Below are 23,195 nucleotides of genomic sequence, written 5' to 3'. Positions count from 1 at the left end.
TGTAAAAAGTGTTTTCACCCAGTCCTCTTGCTGACTCACCACACCCACACTAGCCACAAGGGAAAAATTCTCCTGCATGGAAGCAGAGTGCCAAGTGCCAAACCCACTTAAAACATGCTAATGTCTAAAGTGTCTTAAATAGGTTGATCATATTATAAGCAAACAGCCAACTCAGTTCTCTGAGTGCCTGTCCTATTATAATCAAAATGCCACCATACACACACAGGAGGGCAATGTTAGCATTACAGCAATATCCTTGGGTGAACTTCAAGGTTTGCAGTTGTACAGAAACACTTTAAAAACCTAAATGGGGCAAGGGGGAAGGATACCAACACAGCATGCTCAGGGAGCACAAAGGTCCCCATTTAGGGGGGCCCAGGAAAACGTGATGTGTCCTAGAAAAAAAAAGCATGGCCAGCTTATTAACAAAGCTATTTCTCTCCCTGCTAATGGTCCCCCCCTATTTTTTTTGGCAAGTCCCAGTTACTATATTTCTACCCCATCTTTTTCTTGTGGAATGCCAGATAACATACACAGTTCTTAGAGAGCTTTCCGTCCTAAGTACTGGCCAGATCTGAAGGCACTTAGCTGAATGTCACATTACACTGTTACACTGCTATTATTCCACTTCAATTGCCATGGCTGCCTCCTGTGGGATCAGTGGGATTTGCAGTTTAGGAATGGACATTTAGAAGTCTTAGCCAGTGAGCTCTTAGACCTCAGTAAACTACAAAGTCCAGAATTCCACAGGAGGCAGCCATAGCAGTAAAAGTGGAATAGCAGCTCCAGTAACTTTAGGGAGGTGCAGGGGATGCAGACCGCATCAGGTGACACCACAGGAGTGACAACTGATGAGTGTCCCCACCTCCTGCCATGTGCCCTGTCCCTGCCACCTGCAGCTTTACTTGCAAGTATACCTCACCCAGCAGGGAGAAGGCCCAGTTCCCCCTGGTCCCTTCCCTGCAAGGCTTTACTTGCAGGAGTTGGGAGTGCCCTTTTGGCTCTGCCTCCAAGCTCTGCCTCCAAGCCCCCACCAGGTGACACTCCAGTTTGGAACACCACTGAAGAGCCTTATAACGGTGTAGGGTGATGTTGACTTTAGTTTCATCACACTTGCTGGAATCATGTGCCTCTAAGACTACACCTCTGGGACTGAGGAACACTCATGTAAAGCATGCAGTCATTCTTTTCAAACTGGAAAAATGGCTAGCACCTTAAGATGCTTCACAACTAGAAGCACACTCCTCCTGCAGTGAGGCAATGACTACTATTCTTTGCATGTGATGAATGTTTGACATCTATCTATATGTTATCAAATAGGGAACATACAAGGATGGGAGTGAGCTTAGCCCTCTCCCCATGTTAAGAGACACAGTCTGAAAACAGGAATCTCCTTTTGGAGGGTCATTTAGAAGCCTGAAGATGCCAGCCACAGATGCTGGTGAAACATCAGAAAGAAACTCTGCTAGAACATGGCCACATAGCCTGAAAAACCCACAAAAAACTATGGATGCCAGCCATAAAAGCCTTCGACTTTACCCTGAAAAGGTAGTCTTTCTTTCTTTCTAATCTAATCTTTCTTTTTGAAGACAAAGATGGGGGAACTTTGAACCCTATGGATATTTTAGGCTACAGCTACAAGAGCTTGTTACTATTGGTCCTGCTGGCTGTGGCCTCTAGGAAGTGGAATCAAAACAACTGGGGTAAAAAAAAAGGTTCCCCCACTTCTTTGTAGTTTTGAAGATATGTGTGCTATGGTATAATCAAAGGCCTTTAACAGAGAGAGCCAGAAGAAAGGATGGTCTTGAACAGGGGACTGTAACACAAACGTATGTCCCTTTTGACAATAGGATTCATCAGGAAATTTTGAGAGCGGTAGTATTTGATATTAGGTTTACTTGTTGAACTTGAAATTGCTTCGAATTTGATTTACAGCACCAATGTAGAAAATGTATTTGTGATAATGCCAATTAACATTACAAAAACTTCTTGCTAAGAGCTATGAGGGAAGCTGAAAGGTAGATGCCTATCATGTTTTGCTTCCAGATTTCAAAACAGAAGTAATCAGAACTTCTGTACAAGAGGGCAAAGGTTCAAGCTCTCATGATTCTTCTTAAGGCTTAAAAAATGGTTATGCTGTGTAGCAAAGGGCAAGATTAGCTAAGGCTTGAGAGGACCTGAGAAAGGCCAGTGTAAGGGTATAGCAGGTTTCTCTTTTCTCCTGTGTTCTCCAAGGGCACCCCACCAAACACAAGGAAGTGTGTTGGGTGAGTTCAGAGAAAGTCCAAGATCATGCTCTTCCATGCTCCTCCTTTGAACATCTTCATAAAGAGGCTGGACAGCTACTTACTGGAGATGCTTTAGATGGCAATTCTGCATTGAGCAGGGAGTCAGACTTTATGGCCCCTGAGGCTCCTTCCAACTCTATGATTGTATGAGCCTGACTGACAAAACCACATAGCCAGAGTGCTTATAGAATTCCTTGCAATGCACAGGGGTGGTCCAATAAACATGTCTCACAGCTACTCAGCTGTGATAAGATATGTTTTGCACATAGAAGGCTGGAAATTTGATTGTTACCATCTCTGGTTAGTAGGCACTGGGAAAGAGATCTTTCTCTCCAAGAGCCTGTAAAGCCACCGCTCAGCTAGAACAATCAAGACTATATGGGCAGGAAGTCTGAACTGGCATACAGCAGATGCTTGTGAAAGTTGGCCATGGTACTCTGGGGATCTGGCACTTACGCTTCACATGCTTGCGTTACAACTGTTGTGCAAGGGACAGGGAGTGGTACCTAAGAGCCTAGCTTCATAGGACTACAGTATGAATAGAGAAGCCATTTTCCCTTTTCAGCCACTCTCAATAAACTTCTTCTCTCACAACCATAAAAAAAAACTGAGACAAGGCACTTATGTGAACAAGGTGGTTTGGGGTGTGGGAATCATTTTTTAGACTGTGGTGCCTTCCCTTCTTATTTCAGAGCATGGAGCGGAACGGAGAGCCCAATCCAATGTCATCAGGGTGGGCAGGACCCCTTTTTGGATTAGCAACTAATGGGATTTAGTTGCTCATCCAATATCTTTGCTTCAATACAGGGAAGGGAGGGAGCTAAACACCACTTTGGATCAAAGACGCCCCCTCCTCAGAGCGAAGTGCAGCTCAGTTAAGCTGTTTCTAATTAAAGTCAGCGTCTACATGTCCATCACCAGTCCTGGGCTAGCAATGTCTAAAGGAACGCTAAGAGGAAGCTGGGTAGGGGGCTGGAGGAAGAGAAACACTGAGGTGGGAAAGGCTTTTTAAAAAACTGAATTGCCAGTAAACCTAGAGGCTTCTACTCAGAGGGTGGGAAAAGCACAAAATCTCATTCTTTGGTCAAATGTCAGAGTGCAGAATCTCAGTCTCAGATCCAAAATGCAGCCCAAACCCTCTTGGATCATCAAAAATCTCCTGTACCGAGGATCAGGTATACAGATTCCATTTTCAAAGGGTTATTTTGTATTCCTCAACTACATATAGTAACTCTCAAACCATTTCCCCTGAAGACAGGAATGAACAAACCTGGGAGAACCTTGTAACACACAGCACATTCCCTAACAGCCCCCCAAACACAAAACTGGAGCCAGCAGCTACATAAACAAGTTTAATATCCAATGAGGGTGCACAGAGGTCATGGTGCATCCAACTGTTCAGGGGGGCCCAAGAAAAACACGTATAGGGAGCCATGGCCCTGAGAATGAACAAAATCCAAAAGGGGAATGGTAAACCACTTTACACCAAGCAAAGGGAACAGAAGATTTTTTTGGAGGGGGGAAGACGGGTAGGAGAGGGAGGTAGGCGGTGGGAAGAGAAAGAAGTCAATACATATTTGCCAGAATGGGGAAGGGGAACACGCAGTACCAACACTGTCCAGAGGCAGGGAGTGGCCAGAAGGTTACATGCAGTGAACTGGGTCTGACCCTAATACAATCATTACCCTCCCTCCCTCCCCCCAAAAAAAATTTAAAAGGGGGGGGGGAGAGGAAAAAAGATTCTTCCACTTTCCCCAGCATGGAAAACAAATTTTTCAAGAACCAGAGTTATACCTCTGGGCAGGAGAGAATAAGGGAAAAGTCACCTATCTGATGCAATGACACATGTGGTACAGGCAGCAATTGGGGGGGGGGGGAATGCCCTTGTGAAGCCTCCAGAGGGATGGCAGAACAAGTTGGTCGAAATATTTAGTAGCCAGGGTGCTGCCATGCCTGTCCCATGAAGGGAAACAGCAGGGAAAGCAGGGAAGGATTTTGTACAGGTAGCTGTTGACAGCATTGGTCCCAAACCTTTTCAGCAGCCCATGCCCATGCCCAATGAATGCTGGTCCAATTCTCTGGAATAGGGAATTGAAAGAACTGAAGAGATCCATGGGGCTGAGGACAGGCAAACCACAGAGGGCCCCAGGTGCCACACAGCCAGAGAGGTTGGAATGCAAGCGATTCAGTTCATCAGCAGCACCAAGAGTTGCTAACATGCGTCACTAATGATGTTGTTAATGGGGCAATAAATGGGGAGACAAGAAATGTTTTTTAAAAGAATGCTCAGTATTGCTGCAATCTCATTCTTCTGAGCAGGGGCCACTGCCAAACGCAAACACAAGGCAAGAAAGAAATACCTAACTAGGGGGCGGGGGATATAATTAAGTGGAACTCCCTGGGTCCCTCATATTCCAATGTCTCCCCATCAAGAAGGAGAAAAAGGCCTTTTGCCTACCTGTGGCCCCATTTCTGTGAATCCCCCTTTTGCAATTATTACCTCTGCCTCCCCAGCGCACAAACAGGGCTGCCCACGGTTCCTGCTGCCAGCCTCCACTCTGCACTAACAGCACACTAAAGAAAGCAAGTAAAGCAGCTGCCACTGAGTACAGGTCACCTCCAGTCAAAGAGCGTGCCAAGTTTCACAGACTACCAAGAGAATACAAAACTGACCAACAAAAATAGGGAAAGGAAAGGGAAATAAGGGGAAAAGAAAACAAGGAGAGAGAAAAAAAAAAGAAAGGCCACAGAATTGGTGTCCAACCTCCACTTGCCCCAAACCCTCCCACCACACCCATATATTTTATTATCTCTATATATATATTTATCACACACGCACGCGCACACACAGAGACCGTGCAAAAAAATTCCTGGCAGAGCCAAGACATGAGAAAATAAGAGAAAAAGAGAGAGCGAGAGAGAGATTGAGAGAGAGAGAGAAGAAGGAAACCAAAAGTTCACCCCACCCTGCCCCCACCCCCACCCCCACAGCAACCGGTGCCGGCAAGGAAAAGCAAACCCAACAGGGGAAAGGGAAGGGAGGGGAGGACTGGGGAGAGCAGGAAGGAATGGGGGGATCAACCCAAAATGGAACCCACAGCCAGGGGCTTAGCCCTGCCCCCTCCTGCACTCATTTCTTGTTCTTCAGCTGGTTGGCCAGCCAATCCAAGCCCTCGTAGAGGCCATCGCCACTGGTGGCGCAGGTGGCCTGGATGTACCAGTTGCGGTGGCGCAGTGAGTGCAGGCCCAGCTTGTCCGTGATTTCTGCTGCGTTCATGGCATTGGGGAGGTCCTGGGGGAGGAAGTAGAAGATAAAGACAAGATGAAAAAGTGAGCCGCAGGAAACACAGTGGGACACTTACAGGTAGTGGTGGGCAATGGTCAGGAAATAGGAGCTCCATTAGCCGCTACCTCTGGGACCTTGGGAGTCACCCTCCACCAAGCGCAACCTGAAAACTTTGATAATTGGGAGTTTTTTGCTCTAAATGACCCTCATATCCCTGCGGGGGGCAATATTGCCCCCACCAGCTGTTTTAGGCCCAGAAGAGGCCTTTCTAAAAGCTGCTGGCTGACTTTTGAAGTTCTAGAAGGGACACCTGGGGGTTCAAAAATAACTCTGGGTCATTTGATTTAAACCAAATTGGTTTAAATCATCAAACCCTGCCAGTAATGGCATCCCTCCTGTCTCAGTCTGTTAGTCTTTTTGTCAAGTCTTTCCATAATAGTCAATGCCTACACAGGATGGGCTTCATATATTTTGTGTAAAGAAAAATACAACCTGTGTGCAACAAGAAAGCTTGCAGGTATCTTCTAATTTGAGTCATTTTTTTATTTTTCTTTCTTTTCTCTCTCTCTTTTTTCTCCTTCTACTTAGAGGAATGCAGGGCATGGAAGCATTTGTTTTTTACCCAGTGAAGACCATCTAATAACTCACTACCACTACACATATTGTCTGGGGGAAAAACAATTAAATATCTATTGTTAAATAATTACTATTACATTTATATCCTGCCTTTGCTCCAATGAGTTCAATATGAACTCAACTGGCTCTCTTTTTTCCCTTCAAACAAGCCTATTTGGTAAACCAGAAGGAGAGAGAGAAACTGGTCCAAGGTCACCCAGTGGGTTTCATGGTTGAGTGGGGTGTGGACATGGATCTTCCATATCCTAACCCCCAGATTTTAATAAGTACACCACATTGGCTCCCTTCCAATTTGTGAGTCCACCTCAGGACTCTTCACAAAGTACACTAACAAGGGGGCCATGCAGACAGAGTAAAAGAAGCAGCCAGAGGCCACTCCCACCCTGATCAGCATGGGACCATGGCAACTGAACAGGTCTGGTCCGGAGCGGGATGCTGGCGAAGAGTGGACCTTCCCCACTTCTTTTGCGGCTGGCTTTTCCCATCCAGGCTTGCTCTCCGTGCAGCTTCCAGCAGTGTTTGGGCACACGTCGTCTAAACATCATGCCCGCAACATGGCCCAAAGCCAGCTGGAAACACAATCTTATTATATGAATGGGGAAAAAGATATTTTCCAAGGTATGGAATTCAGGGCTCAAATCAGTGTCAGTTACTACATCTATACAGTTACATCCCAGTATTAACTACCAATACCTGCACATCATTTGTCTGTGTGTGTCTGTGTGTGTGTGTGTGTGTAAGGGGGGGAGGGTAATCAGAAAACAAACAAAAACAACAACCCCTTTCTATGTACTCTCATTTAGAGACTCTTTTGGAAGCCTATATCACAAGAATGGACAACAGGAAACTGTCCGTAGGTTGTTTGACTGCAATGTCCAACTGCCTTATCCAATATAGCCAACAGCAAGAGATCATGCAACCTGAAGTCCAACAACAACTGTAGGAACGTAAGTTGCTTATTCTTGCAACAGGAACAGAATGGAGAAAAACCATCCCATTCAAAATCCTGACAGATACTTTCTTGAAAAAGATAATGAACTGGGCAAAACAGAAGCTAGGCTGGCCCAGGCATGGAGAGCAAAATGCACATTCCAATGCTATGTGAATGCTAAGGTATGTCACTGCCAGGACTGCCAAGTAAAAGGGTGGGTTATTTTACCTAATGCCCAAACACTGAATAGGTGGGAAACGGGCATTCCTATCAGTGGTAGTGATTATAAACCTGGAACTGTGTCAGATCACCATAAAGTGGTCTATAAAGATGCTCCCCCATACCTGTGATGTCAACTAATAAACCTGTAACATGTGGACTAATCCAGCTCTTTCTATATCACTTATTTGATATAACAAATAAGCTAGCTGTGAGGAAGAAAGCGGCCACCTTTTACCACACCCTTGGAGATGATGTGGTAATGCTGGCTCATGCCCAAGCTTCTCTAGAATGGAGTGGGTAGAATACATGTGCATCTCAAAAATCTGTAGACTACAATTCCTTCCATCCACTGCTACTAGCTATGCTGCCTGGGGTGATACACGGTCTAAAAACATCTGGGGTTGCACATACTTCCTCTCCTTGCCTTACAACAGAATGGAGAACTGCAACAAGTCTGGTGGACACTTTCAGTATTGACCAATTTTGGTTTAACTATATATTTTAATTTAACTTTTAAAAAAATGATTAAAATACAGAGTGCACTGACGTGGCCAGTGGCTTGCTCTCCCCGCTTTCACTGAGGCTTGGGACCATATGCAGTCTGCAGTCCACACTTTCCTCACTCCTGCCCTAGAGAACAAGGCAGAAGCTCTGCTCTCTTAAATCCAGTACATTAAAAGCTTTCCTCCAAACCTTAGTGCCAGAAAGACCTCTTATTCCTAACAAGACTAAATGGTAAGAATGGATGCAATCTTTCAGAGGAGAAGATGCTCACAAAATCAGCTCAGTGCCCCTTTCCAAGAAACTCATACTAGTCTCCCCAACTTGGGGCCGAAACAGACCGGTAGTAAGCGTCAGCATGGAGGTGGCATGGGGGCATAGCCCCACTGCCCTCCAAGCCGGAGTCACGCAACCCAACCAACCAAAGACCAGGCAGTGGTGCAGCGTTCAGACACTGCACACTGCAGGAGCACAGAGGAGCTGATGCCATGCCAGAAAGGGTGACTTTTTTCCACCCAAAAAGAAGTGGCAAGGTGCTGGCACTGTTGTTGAGTGGCATCTTGCCACTTCTTTTTGGGCTGGAAAAATGCTGGATTGGGCCATGGTGTGTGTTTGCTGTGGCCCCAATCCAGCGCTCAAAGGGGCAGCATCAAGTACCGTCTATACTGGCCCTTAGTCTCCAAGGCTAAGAAGCAACCCCGATCTCCCAGCTAGGACTAACCTGCTTGTTAGCAAAGACAAGAAGAACAGCATCACGCAGTTCATCCTCCGCCAGCATCCTCATCAGCTCCTCACGTGCCTCATTCACTCGCTCCCGATCATTGCTATCCACCACAAAGATCAAACCTGAAACAGAGACGAACACACTTGACTCAAACTTGAGGTGGAGTGGGGAGGGAGAATGTACATATGGCTCAAAAACAGGCAATTTGCAAGCTAAAAACAAGGAGGTAAGAAGATAGAAGTCATATTTATCTACACCAGAACTTTAAAATAATGGGATTGTGGGCACAGGAGCTCTGATAATTACAGATGAAACAGCAGCACTTAAAAAACTCCAGCAATCAGGAAATGTTCAGATGCAAACCAATTTCCAATCTCATGTTTTCCCTCTAGATACAGAAAGTTAAGTTTACTCTTAGGTATATTCAGGAATGCACATCTCATCTACTAAAGTAGAGAAGTCTACTGAAGAAAAAAAATACAAAGTTCCTCAACAGAACAACCATATTAGCTCAATCTTCCTGCCTTTTTTTAGTATGTAATATTTTGAGGTTGTCAACAATTGTATTATCTCACAAAATATAAATGGGCACATTGTCCTGGTTTTGAAACTTTAGGTTTAGGATTATGATGAAAATGCAAACACAAGTTTTAAAGTGTTCTCTTAGTCCAAGAATATTATTTGATTAAAAACAAAACAAAACAAAAACTAAAAACATGGTGGATTAAACCAAGGTTTTGTGATCACCAGCTGAATGCCCTCAACAAGAAGTCTTTGGGAGAATGCTGAGCCCAACAGAGGACTGAGTGATAGTTTCTGGATTTAGACTGTACAATGTTAGGCATACCACAGAAGCCTAACACTGCAGAGCTGGAAAAGATACCATGGATCAATTTGTTCACCTTTCTTAGAGCTCAATCTGAAGCAGATAATCCTACACAAGTCTTGCAAGAGAAAAAACAAAACTGAGCAGTTCAAATAAACTCTTTATTTCTTTTGATAATGTGTTCTTATTAAATTGTTGACAGAAAGAGGAACAAAAATCTCTTCCTATTTGGTCACCTGGAGACAATTTTTAACTCACTACAGCTGAGTGACTTAAGGCTCATACTGCTCTGCAGAGCATCTACTAGATGTCCATTGTGCTTAAGCATTCAACAAGTAAAATTTGTCCACTTTCTTTAGCGTTCCTTTACTTAGCAAAAGGTCCTGAATTTTTAACCCCAATCTAACTCCATGTAGTTTCTGCCTACTCCATAATCCTGATTCATCAACCGAGGCCAAAATGATCACTCTTTCAACTTTTTTTTTAAGGTGAAGAATTTTCAGCTACATTCCTGATTATTTTTCCACTCCACATGTGTCATCACATTCTCTTTGTCAACGAGGTACCTGACACCCTGCTCGTGTTTCGATCAAGGGTGGGACCTGGGGACCTGTTGGACTGCATCTCTCAGCAGCCCTAGCAGCACAGACAATGGTAAAGGATTCTGAGAGTTGTACTTATCCCACCCTTGATTTAAATGACTGCTTCTCCTGGGATGAAAAGTGACAAGAGGCAGTCTCTTGACTTACTTCTGAAAGAACAAGTACAGTTCAAGTATGTTCAGAGGCTGTTGTTTCTAAGGTGAACCAATATGAAACAAACCCCAAGATCTGTTAACATGAAAGAAGAGTAGTGGGAAGGGGATACAGAAAGATACTAGGGCCTGTTACAGACAGGCCAAAATAAAGCTGCTTCGAGTCACTTTGGAGATATGGTATTTCAATGATGCATGCATCCTAAGAGTCCAAAAGCCGCACCAAATCTGCACTCTAGTCCTTAGAACTGGCGCGTGGCTTTGGTGTGGCTTTTGGACTCTTAGGACGCATGCATCATTGAAATACCATACCTCCAAAGTGACTCGAAGCAGCTTTATTTTGGCCTGTCTGTAACAGGCCTATATAAATAAAAAGATAACTACTTATCATACCCTGGGTGTTCTGGAAGTAGTGCCGCCATAGGGGCCGTATCTTGTCTTGGCCACCAACATCCCACACAGTGAAGCTGATGTTCTTGTACTCAACTGTCTCTACATTGAATCCTGAAGAAAAAGACATTCATTAATACTACACAGTAGGGAACTGAGCCATCCCTGGGAGCCTGAGGGAGTCAAGAATCATACAACGTACAGGGATACTCAATGAGAGGAATCAACAGTAGGCCTTGCATTGGTTTCAGCCAGTTTGCACCATTCCAGGACAACACACTCTCTATTAATATGTTTATTTACTTATTTCCAGGATTTATATCCTGCCTTTCTCCCACAGTGGGATCCATCTCGAGAGAGGTGTGCTAGGCTCCAAGATTTAGCTAACAGACCTGTTTTTCCATTGTGATGCCAACCCAGCAATTTCCAGCATGATACTGAAAAGGCAAGTTCTTTATCTGACAACTGGAATTTAAAAGGGGTTCCTTGGTTTCAACACTCACTACTAAAAACAATCACTACTGGGCATCTTCCCATGGTTGGGTTTAAGCACACACTGACCAAATTCACCACTTCTGAAGTCTGAATCTTAGCTATGGATCACCAGTGGTTTTTAAGTACCCATGGGAACTACTGTTAACTCTCCAAGTTGTTGCAGATGTGGATAGCATCCAGATTAGAACTTTAAGAACTGTCTTGAGAACTCCAGGATACATTCCTGGTACAGTACTTGTGTCTGGAAATGGAATCACAACCCTGGCTCATGAAGATCTGTCTGCTTGTGTTTAACTTCTAGTTAAGACAAAAAGGAATGCCAGAAAATCACATAGCAAAACCATGTCTTCAGTAACAACTGGCTCTTAGCGCCTCAAAATAAAAATCTTGATATCAAAATATCACATGTCTTCTTCATTAATTTGGCTTTTCAGAAATGTATTTTTCCCAGAAAAATCAGCAAAAAAAATCAGTAAAGAAAGAACTTAACTTACGTGCAAATGTTAGGTTCTTGCAAGACGACTTTGCATTTTTATTTTTTTGTCAGTTAAAATCTCCCCTTGGTATAATTTACTTAAATACTTTCTAGGCCCAGAGGACTACTACTTTAAAATATAAAAGGTTTGTTTAAAAAGAGATCTAATGTTAGCAAGGTTTCAGCTAATGCCTTCCACAATTCTGGACAGCCAAAACTCCCTTATCATCTACACTACTGTTGTTGTGGTCTGGATGAAGGTGAGGACCTCCCCTATTTCTTTAGGTGACCTTTGTCAACAAAAATTAGAGAAAAATACAATGTTGAGTTGTTAGCTATTAAAAGCAATTGGTCCGTCTGCTATATATATACTGTATGTGTGTGTATAATTTTTGCTTTTTGATAAAGATTTTATAAGAGCTGCAACTTTTTAAAATGGCATTAGCTAAATCCAATGCAAATGATTATGAGGCATTTCTCAAAGTTTTACCTCTCTTAAGGCTTCTTTTCTATGTTTAATTCCTACTGGTAAATTTTATCATATTAGAATTGGTGTTGGAATTTTTATGTAATATTTTATATTTTAATGTTTTCACTTTGTTATTTGCTGATTATTGTTTTAACAGAGAACAAAGGACCTGGGTTCTCATCTGATTTATTTTATGGACAATATAACTGCAATACTACTTAGTTTGCTTTCTTCCCACTCATGTAGGTAAAAACCATTTGACAACCCAGTTGTAATCCAGAGATTAGAGTGATCTGTTGAAAGCAAAGACCCACAATGGCTGCAATGAGAGTCTCAAAGTTGAGAAGAGGTGTATCTTCAAATAGCAGTTGCTTGAGGGAGAACAGCAAAGAAAGGAACTAACCCTCATCCCCCGCCTTGTGTTATTCCAGGCAGAAACTGTATGCATACTATATAGGTATCCATGAGATTCTGACCTAGCAGAGCTCTTCTCATGTTCTCATTGCCCAAACAGGCTTTATGATAACTCTGCAGAATATGCCTGGAAAGCTGGATGAAGTTATCTTGGTTTACCACCTGTGAATGTACTCAGTTCCACTCTTAACTGGGAACAGTACAAAAGCTATTAGGCAGGCACCAAACCAGAGTTTGGAAATGTTCCCTTCTTGGATTCTAACTATTGCTGTTGTCGACTCTGACTCATGGAGACACCTGCAAGCCCTTCTGTCCTCAACTGCTCTGCTCAAGTCCTGCAGGCTCAGGCCCATGGCCCCCTTAACTGAGTCTATCAATTTGGTATGGGTTCTTCGTCTCTTTCTACTGCCCTCTACCACTGCTAGCATTATTGTCTTTTCTAGTGAGTCATGCCTTCTCACAATGTGTCCAAAGTACAACAGTTTTGGTTTAATCATCTTGGCTTCCAGGGAGAGTTCAGGTTTGATCTGCTAGAGAAAACCATTTGTTTGTTCTCATGGTCATCCATGATATCTCCAGCACATCTCAAATGAGTTTAATTCTTCTTCTATCAGTTTTCTTCACTGTCTAACTCTCACATCCATGCATGTTCATGGGAAATCCTATGGCTTGGATGATCCTAACTTTAATGTTCTAACCACTACAATTACCAAACACCCCAGCTGGAATTGTGGGAGCTGTACTCCAAGAAGTACTTTTTCATCTAGCTGAGGACCTGGCTCCAAACACAGCCCCTTCCAAACCTGGAGATGAAACTTAGGAGCCAATAATAAATCAAGCCTAGACAAGCTACTGGCACTGCAAACAGGACTGTGCCTGCATTTAAGTTTCACTTCTGATCTAGCCACTCCCAACTCTGTTAGTCATGCTTATTTAGCCCACTGGGTGCTTCCCATCAGGACAGGAAGACTAGTACAAATGACAGAAAAACTGCTTTAAAATATTAGACCACCCCCATTTCCTAGCTTTCTAAGAACTGGAACTAAACAACAGGTGCAATAAGAAAGACAGACTGGGAAATGTGTCTGGGGAAACTGGGTGCTTGCTTACATCGCTGACCTGAATTGGCAGTCATATGATCAGCTTCATCAAGCAGAAATCATATGACTGCAATTCACTCTCAAAAAGGAAGCTGGAGGAGAAGACACATTCCATACTTCAGATTAGAGGCCATACCAATGGTAGGGATGGTAGTAACAATCTCTCCCAGCTTGAGCTTGTAGAGGATGGTGGTCTTTCCAGCAGCATCCAGCCCAACCATAAGGATGCGCATTTCCTTCTTGCCAATCAGGCTCTTCAGCAGGTTGCCAAAAATGTTCCCCATGGCAGCAGGTTCAACAGTGCAGGACTTAGCTTCTTCTGTCCAGGTGATGTCAAAGGACAAGTCCTATTAGGTAAGAAATGATCATTAAATAGAGAAATGACACCTTCTCTCAGCAGGCCTTGGGAGATTAAACACAGCTGAGGAAACAGATCTCAAGACTAGCCAAGCAAGGACTAGTACAGGAAGTGGTAGCTCTCTAGGTATTGCTGACTATATGCAAAATCCTGTTGGTGCACTACCCCTCCCTGGAATACCTCTGCCAGTGTAGGTGCTGGCAGCAGCAGCAGGAGGGGGGAAAAGCAGCATGTGCAGTAGCTATGAAGGAAATAAAACACTGATGAAATAGGTGCCTCAGAAAATTTTTGAAAGATTTTGTCTGCTTCCTCTTCCCCTACTGTGCTACTTTGGGAAAAGTGCAAAAGTATTCAAGGCACCAACAAAGTTCATGGGCTATTCTTGAGATGGTGGGAGCTGGGAGTCCAACAACATCCAGAGGGCCACAACCACCCTCTTGCTACCAGGTTCCACAATTTCCCTACCCCATGCTCATAAATTCCACATATTGGCAAAAATATGATGAATTAGCCATCTTCCTATAAAGCAAGTTTCAGAAAAATATTTCTAAAAAACAAAAAACCACACACGCACCAAAAATATTTTTTGAATAAAGGAGGTTTTTGCATTAATGTTTTAATGAAAAAATTGAATCCCGCTTGTTATATTAATACTGGGAAACATTATTTTATTATTAGAAAGCTTTATCAACCATTTTAATGCTTTCTAACATTAACAATCCAAAGTTATTAAGCTTTGATATAATTTACATCTTTCAATAAAACACCAATTTTTACTGCATATTATTCCTATTAAATCTGAATATATGAAGATGATACATAATAAAACATACAAAGTACTCTCCGTTTTGGTTGAACTTATATTAAGAGAAGGATTTGTTTCTGAATGTCATTTCTTGAATATAAAATAAAGCAATTAAAAAGAAGTAACTGACATTGGATAATGGACTAACCATGAACTGCCAATAAACTGATAAAGTTAAAATGTTTATATAGTTTTTTGTGGGTTTTTCAGGCTATGTAAAGTCGAAGGCTTTCATGGCTGGCATCCATAGTTTTTTGTGGGTTTTTCGGGCTATGCGGCCATGTTCCAGAAAAGTTTCTGGATGCTGGCGAAATGTCAGGAAGAAACTTTTCTGGAACATGGCTACATAGCCCGAAAAACCCACAAAAAACTATGGATGCTGGCCATGAAAGCCTTCGACTTTACATTAAAATGTTTATATTCAAACAGCCACTGCTATTCCAATAAGAGGATTGGAAAACAGTAATAATTTAATAACTTCTTTAAAAAGAAAAAAAATAATCAATTAAACAAACCAGGAGTGTTTTTTAAAGGCATTAAACCAACAACCTGATTTAAGTCCGCCAACCCTGCTATCAATTTAAACCTCATACTACAGCATAAGTGATACACTGAGCAGCTGCATCACCAAAGGTAAAACAAACGAGCCCTACTGAAAGCATTTTAGTACAAGGAGACATTAAGGTCCTATCCATGGTAGCCACCTGTCATGGCTCATTCGCACTTGCATGTTGTTATGTATGATCCAAATCTAAGAATCCCTTGAAAAATATATCCAATAAAATCATGTTTGAAGCAAAAGGAAGTGTTTAAAAAACAACCTGAAAGCTACACTTTCTGCACATTAAGCCAGCCTTGAAAATAAAAACCACAGACTTTAATACCCTGAAACATTTTCACAGTATCTCGTCCACCTACACAATTTTGTTATTCATTCACAGCACCTGCAACAGCAAGGAAAATGGGTATCCTCTTCTCCAGTTCATGGAACCTTCTCAGGCTGTTCATTTGGAGGCCACTCTTATTGACCAAAGGGGGGAAAAGCAAGTAGCTCCTTAGAACCCTTGCTGTCCCTCTGCTTTGTTTTCTGTGGTCACGGGGAAACTATTTCCACCCAAAGATTTATCACAGAGGCTTCTATCTCTGGTTTTATATTTTTTTTTTATTTTTATTAAATTTTATTATTAAAATCAAATACAATTATTTACAACACAAAACACCATTAACTATCTCTGGTTTTATATTTTCAGTGGCACTACCATTAGCCACAACCAGCATGACCAATGGTTAAATATAATGGCAGTTATAGTCCATTATGCAGAGATCTGTGAGCTTCCTCCTCCTATCTTAAAAGAACTCAAAGCTTGACAATGACACCTGGCAAGTGTCACAATTACAAGAACCCAAAAATAGACCATGGAAAGATTTCCATTACTAAAAATGTTTTACAAAATGGATACTAGCTAATCTGACAACTTTGTTCTATTTGTTCCTAAAATCATAGACAAATCTCTTACAGGTATTTGTACATGAGAAAGGAGAGTTTAAACCAAGAAAACAAGAAAGGGGAAGGCAATGGCAAACCACCTCTCAAGAAATCTTGCCAAGAAAACCCTATGGTAGATTCACCTTAAGTCGGAAGCAACTTGAAGGCACACAACAATGACAAACAAGAACATCCTAAAGATACCTTTCTGTTCATACCTAATTCTTCCAGTTTTGCTGCTTTCTTCCAGAAACATCTTCATTAAGAGGATCATGATCTCAAAGCTGAGAAAGGAGAAAACTTGAGCAAACTGATTCTAAATGGGAGTCAGTAGCTGGGAGTTTATGGACCAAAGCTAGCATCACAGATGCCACTCTAAAAGCTCAAGGGGACACTAACAAGAAGGGGTAGCAGCTGTTACAATAGGACATGTTGTCAGACTACATCAGAATCTGGAAAAGTTACTTATAATCAAAACCTTTATAATTAAAACTTTCAGAATCTGCCAACCAACATGGAATGTAGTCCATTAAAAAGTTAACTCTTCCAAGCTATAGGTTGGGGACAATGTTCCCACTAGCCATTTCACAAGCAGAACATTGATGACTCTCCAGGAAAACTAGCTGCCAACTAGAGATCTGGAAACTAGAGTGCAGAGAGATCACAAACGAAAAGTGTTATTTGCAACCTCCAGCTCATCAACATGCATGCATAATGCAAGTGGAGGCCCACATTCCTCTTCCCCCACACCAGAGTGGCTGGGCTACATAACTGGAGGTGGTGTGGAAGCCAGTCACTCGGTTTCAATAGGATTAAAAAAATATTCCCTATGAGATACTGGAAGTGCTCATTAGGCAGTGCTAGCAGGGAGCAGATTTTGCCCAACAATCTGCCCTGAGTGCAGATAAGGTATGCCTCATGGCAGCCGAACTGAACTAGATCTTTTATGTATGGCTGCTATTTCTATGAACTTGTAAGACACAAATGAGCAACTGTAGAGGGGCAGAGGCCAATCTCTCCCCCATCCGTCTCATGGGTTGCGCTGTTGCATTTTGAATGAAGTGATACCTTGTCATTGCCAGCTTCCATTTTAGCCACATTTTTTGTTTATTTCTGGGGGAGAGAAGTGGGAGAAGTAAATACAGGTGGCCAGTTTTTATCTGTATTGGCTGGTTTTTGACCAAAAAAATTCCTGATAATCAGCGTTTCTAAAAATATATAAATTAAGGGTTGTGCAGCTTTTGGGAGTGTTACAGAGGAGTTTTGGGGCCACAAAAGTTGGCCTCAGGGCTGCATGTGATTGGCGGGCCACACTTTCCCCACCCCTGTTGTAAGAAGGGAAGCTGAAAACAGGGGTACCCATGCACCTCATTTGTCATCCTCTCCACTGAAGTCTTGCAGAAGTCACCAAGGAAGGCAAAGTATGGTGGAAATATTAGCTACACCACTCTACGCAATTATTGACAAGGCCAACAGGAGCAATAATTAATTATGGATCCCCTAACCTTCTGGTAGTTAGTGGCAGAAGACCCAACTGTTAGAACTATTTTTTCCACTAAGCTGCCATGTAAACCCACTGGGTGACCTTGGCCAAGTCACACTCTCTCAGCCTCATGGCAAACCCCCTCTGAAGAAACTTGCCAAGAAAATTCCATGATAGGTTTGCCTTAGGGTTGCCATAAGTTGAAAATGACTTCAAGGCACAGAAAAACACAGGAGTTTTGTGAAGGTCAGACAAAGAAACTAAATGGACAACTGGCATAATCCAATATGACTATTAGTGTTAATAGTTTAAGAATGGGGACTACAATTCCCAACATGGTACAGCAAGAGGTGCCATGTAGTTCTGGAACATGAGAAGTAAAACACTTGAATCTTAGATGAGGAATGCATATTTCTATAAAGATGTACTTGATCTAAATACGTTTAGAACGGTGTAAATTGCTTATCCTGCTCTTATTTGGGGTTAACCTCAATTCCAGGGTACCAACATTGTAAGAAGGAGTCTAGATGATAATAATAATAATAATAATAATAATAAAATTTATTTATGTTTCCCCGCCCCTCCCAGTGGATTGAAGCAGGGTTACAGACTAAGATGATACTCATGTTTGGATTGTGAACAGGATTCAAATCCAGAGTGTTGGGGGTAGGGTAGGTTTGTCATCACAAAACACAGCCCAGGCATATAAGGGATCCTTTCTCCTGTTTAACAATATTGAAAGACAGGACGGGGGAGGGGGGAGAAACACATGCCAGGCGCTGCCCATCACGCAAAGCATGCCAGGCAAGCCCCATATGGCAGCAGTCGTCATTGCGGCCTCCCCCCCACCTGAGTAACTTCCAGCTGTGATGCAAGACTTCACTGACATATTCCCATGCTTCTCAGCTGGCTGTGCTGGCTACTGCATATGGGAATTGCTGTCTGGCATCTAGAGAGCTTTGAGCTATGTCCATCCCACAATGTAACTCAAAAGGTTCAAAGGTGGCACTGATACATCCCAGAACCCTTTTTGTGCCCTTTTTATTGGATACAGCTGGTTAATACTAGCATCCCCTTCAGCCAAGAAGCATTAAATATTTCTTCTAAGTCTATAGTACATTATCATCCAAAGTCCACAAAATAGTAATACCTTCCTTGGGCCCACCAAAATGTACAATACACATATTGCAAGCTTTCAAAGCTCTACTGACTTCTTCATCAGGCAAAAATGTTAAAAATCATACCGGAGGGAAAAAATTACAATGCTAGTCAACGGCCTGCATTTGGTCAAGATGTTGTGGTTGCTGTCCTCAGTTTGGAAGGTATGGAGGGGTATTCATGCAGGTGGGTCCCTCACTCCTCCTTCTGGGCATGGGAGTACTGGCAGATTTTTAAAATCCAGGAAATAAAATTTAAATTACATTAGTACATTTTGGTCTATGTTTGTAAACAAATTCAATTATCAAGACAAAAAGCTACTGCCTTTGCGATCCAGTTTGTCCCAATTTTAACACCTTTTGCCAGATGAAGAAGCCAGTGGAGCATCAAAAGCTGGTGACACATATTTTGTGCATTATGGTTGGCCCTATAAAGGTATAGCTGTTTTGTGGATTTTGTATGTTACTGTACATCCAAAACCCAACATGGCCGGCCCTGGATCTGTTTTCTAACTCTATACAGATTTTCCCCTTTGAATTTTAAGGCCTATTTCAGCTTCTACCTTACCTTAGTGAGATAAGCCAGAAGCCAGGCCTAGGACATATAAAACAGCGAGAAGCATTTGGAGAGGTATTGGTGATATAACTGTACATTTGGAGGATAATAATCTTGTGACGCATATTTTGTGCATTCTGGTTGACTCCGTAAAGGTGTCACTGTTTCATGGGTTTTGTATGTTATTGTATATCCAAAATCCAACACATCCACTTCTGGATATGACTTCTAACTCTATACATATTTTCTCCTTCAGTTTTTAAGGCTTGTTTCAGCTGGTAGGCCTGCCTTCTACTTTACGTCTGCCAGGTAGGCCAGAAGCTGGGCCTAGGACATATAAAACAGCAAGAAGAATGCTGTACTGAGATATAACTGTACATTTGGAGAATTATAATCTTGAGGCACATATTTTGTATGTTCTGGTTGACCCTGTAAAGGTGTTGCTGTTTGTATGTTATTGTACATCCAAAATCCAATACAGCCACCTCTGGATATGACTTCTAACTCTATACCGTTTTTCTCCTTCTGTTTTTAAGGCTTGTTTCAACTAATAGGCCTGTCTTCTACCATACCTTAGAAGCCAGGGCCAAGGACACATAAAACCACTGGAGGCATGCTGTACTGATGATATAACTGTCCATTTGGGGAAGCACTGATTATATTATTTGGTGAAGTGTTAATGATATAACTGTACATTTGGAGAACTATTGATGATATAACTGTACATCTGAAGAACAATAATCTAGTCTTTAAATTTTAATGATGACAAAATTAATAAAGATACACTTACATGTGTATATATCATAGAAACATAGAATCCTAGAGTTGGAAGAGACCACAAGGGCCATCCAGTCCAACCCCATTCTGCCATGCAGGAACTCTCAGTCAAAGCATCCCCTTTGACAGATGGCCATCCAGCCTCTGTTTAAAGACCTCCAAGGAAGGAGGCTCCACTACACTCTGGGGAAGGAGTGTGTTCCAGTCAGACAGCCCTTACTCTCAGGAAGTTCCTCCTAATGTTGAGGTGGAATCTCTTTTCCTGCAGCTTGCATCCATTGCTCCATTGGGTCCTAGTCTCTGGAGCAGCAGGAAACAAGCTTGCTCCCTCCTCAATATGACATCCCTTCAAATATTTAAACAGAGCTATCGTATCACCTCTTAACCTTCTCTTCTCCAGGCTAAACATCCTCAGCTCCCTCAGTCTTTCCTCATAGGGCTTCATGGTTTCCAGGTCCTTCCCATTCTAGTGGCCCTCCTTTAGAGACGCTCCAGTGGTGCCCAGAACTGGACACAGTGTGTGTGTGTGTGTGTATAAAAAGTGGCAGGCATGCCTAGCTTGGCCCTGCCTCCCTTTCCTCCTCCACTGCCTGCACCGCGTCGAGCTCCCGGTTCCAATCCTGCTCTGAGCCACAGCCCTCCCCCTCCCACACAGGCGCTGCCACACTCACTGGCACCGATGAGCAACCCAGCCCCAATGCCCCCTCCTCCTCCTCCAAAGTGGAGGGTAACCAGACAACACGTCCTCCCCCCTCCGGGCCTGTCCTCCATCCCAGGCTCCCGTCCGGGAGGAAACCCCACAAGGTCCTCCATTTTGAGCATGACTAAGAGACATGCATCTCTGTGAGTGTTTTCAGCGCTGTTTCCTCATCTGTCCTTGGAGGTGGGGAGGGGGTTCCTGTGGGAGTGAGGGGCAATCCTGGGCGCAGACGCACGCGACTCAGGGGCCTTGCCAAGGGGGAGACGGAGGGGTTTTGTGGGGGGTTTCGGGGGATGTGGCCAGGGTCTAGAAGAGTTTGTTCCTGAATACGTAACAATAACAATCATTTATTTATATCCCGCCTTTTCCTCTGTTGTAATCAAGGCGGATGACAACACCAAAGGCAACAATAAAGCCTCCTAAGAGAGAGTAAAATTCCCAATGTAAAGCAGCCCCATTCCCCAGCCCTTCCAGATCCCCCCCCCAAGAGTTCCTCCTTCCAGAACACGGGCCACACAGCCCTTACAAACCCACAGACCCCCCTCTGGGTGCCGGACAGGAAAGCCTCCGCCTGCGCCAAGGGAGAATGACTCCCTTGGCCCGCTTCTTCATGGCGCCCAGAGGGCCCCGCACAGCCAAGGAGGCCTTCCATCCCCACGCACTCTTGCTTTGCCTTGCTTTGCAGCCAGGCCCCCTTCGCCTACAACGCCGCCTCCACAGAAGCCAAGGCAGGCAGAGGAGCAGGAGTATTGTTCAGGGATTCCGGGCCCCCCAAAAACACTCATCCATTCATTCATTCAATAACAGCCCCCTCCCTCCTTCTGCCCTTCAGCGTCTTATTCCCCCTCCTCTCTCCCTCTCCCTTCCCTGGAGCCCCCGGCCGCCCCTCAAGGGAGAGCCAGGCCCGGCCCCGCCGCGGGGCACCCACCTGCTCCTGCGCGCGCCTCTCCCCCTCCGGCCGCCTGCCCGACCCCCCGCCCAGCTGCCCAGCTGACTTCCCACAGCAGCGGAATCAAAGGGATGGCCCCCTCCTCCCCTTACAGCCAGCCGGAAGCAGCAGCACCAGCACCAGCACCAGCAGCAGCAGCAGGCCCGTGGACACGACGCTCTCGCGAGAACTCCTCCTCACTCCCCCCAGCTGATAAACCTCGCGAGATTTCCGGTGCCCTCCGTCGCCATGGTAGCGGCTGCAGCAGTCAGGCGGGCGGAGGGTACTGCTAGGGATAGAGGAGCCTCCCGGAAGAGAGAGTGTTAGGACTGGAGGGAGGCCCGCTCCACGGGAGGGTGTCAGTTAATGTGTATGTTCTCTCTAGGAATCTCTAGGTCCTCCAGGGCAACTCTGTGGTCAGCTTTAAGCAAAGGTTGCCCTGAAGGACCTAGGGATTCCTAGAGAGGACACTCCCCGTCCCCTAGGCCTTTGTAGCTCCTCCAGCTCAACTCTATGGTCAGTGTCTGGCAGATGTTGACCACAGAGTTGCCCTGGAGGACCTAGAGATTCCTAGAGAGGTGTTCTCTCAGGGGAAAACATAGTGGGGTTTTTGTTACTTGTGGTTTTTCCATATTTTATCTTTGCCACAATTAAAGTTGTATGTATTTCTTCTCCTACCACTGCTCCTCAAACATTACCTTTTGGCAGAATGGCATTTGCCTGTGTCCCTTTCAAACGCCAAAGAGAAGGGGGGAGAGGGGGGGGAGTAGGAGGAGAAATAAATAACATTTAATTTTTTAAAATAACATTTTAATTTTTACAAAACTATTTCTTTTTAAAATTAAAAATACATTCTCTTAAAATCTTCTTTAAACCCATCATCTGGGAGTTGCAGTTCAGTGACATCCATTTCCATTCCAGTGCTGTACTTCAAATGCAACATGTGTCTAATTTTCCAGTTGCATAATTTTTTTTGCCTAGTGTGCTTCTTGTGCCCGGCTGCACATTGGAAAAAAACAACCTGTCACAGTAACATTATACTATTTGGGAACCTTCAGAGAAGCCTGGCACATAGAAATGTTGAGGATGTAACAGATGTGGAAATAAAGTGGTGGGGGAAAAGATCTCACTGTAGATCTGCAACCAGTATGGTTCAGTTTGGGAACAACCTCATTTAGTGAGGTATGTGTATAAGGATATTTATATGAGACATGAGAGGGAAAAACCATAGGCTCCTGATACCAAACAAGACAAATGTGGGCCATCCAGATCATATTCTTGATGTCAAAGTTATAGCTCTTTCCATGCCCCCTTCTTACCTATGGGATGACAGCTAAGGCAGAGGGGAAACTAGTCTTTATCAGGAGCTATCCAGTTGTTGAGATCTATAGATATATAGCAGTGGAATTTGGGGGCAAATCTATATCTTCAGGA

At 43.7% G+C, this 23,195-nt stretch overlaps 1 protein-coding gene across 2 annotated transcripts; it reads right to left on the bottom strand.

Moving 5' to 3' along the window:
* Positions 1–3,627: 3,627 nt before the first annotated feature.
* Positions 3,628–21,965, bottom strand: ARF3 (ARF GTPase 3). 2 transcript variants are annotated; one of them, XM_089479728.1, is made up of 5 exons: positions 21,875–21,965; positions 13,648–13,858; positions 10,562–10,672; positions 8,586–8,710; positions 3,628–5,580 (listed from the first exon to the last, which is right to left on the bottom strand). In XM_089479728.1, the coding sequence occupies exons 2-5, from the start codon at positions 13,793–13,795 to the stop codon at positions 5,419–5,421; spliced, it is 546 nt and encodes a 181-aa protein (XP_089335854.1). In that variant the 5' UTR covers positions 13,796–13,858; positions 21,875–21,965; the 3' UTR covers positions 3,628–5,418. The 2 variants fall into 2 exon arrangements, with proteins under 2 accessions (XP_089335854.1, XP_089335847.1); XM_089479721.1 differs by lacking the exon at positions 21,875–21,965 and adding an exon at positions 21,762–21,855.
* Positions 21,966–23,195: the final 1,230 nt, after the last annotated feature.

The sequence above is a fragment of the Sceloporus occidentalis genome, unplaced genomic scaffold, assembly GCF_023333645.1.
Source record: "Sceloporus occidentalis isolate IW3139 unplaced genomic scaffold, rSceOcc1.0.p SCAF_1, whole genome shotgun sequence".
Lineage (NCBI taxonomy): Eukaryota > Metazoa > Chordata > Lepidosauria > Squamata > Phrynosomatidae > Sceloporus > Sceloporus occidentalis.
The sequence above is the reverse complement of the archived record's forward strand: the minus strand, read 5'-3'. Positions and strand labels throughout refer to the sequence as shown.

Coding starts and splice junctions, on each gene's coding strand:
- ARF3 (XM_089479728.1), bottom strand. CDS start 13,795: ATGGGGAACATTTTTGGCAACCTGCTGAAGAGCCTGATTGGCAAGAAG. Junction 10,673..13,647: donor TACTACCATCCCTACCATTG/GTATGGCCTCTA, acceptor CTTTTTCTTCAG/GATTCAATGTAGAGACAGTT. Junction 8,711..10,561: donor CTACTTCCAGAACACCCAGG/GTATGATAAGTA, acceptor TCTCTGTTTCAG/GTTTGATCTTTGTGGTGGAT.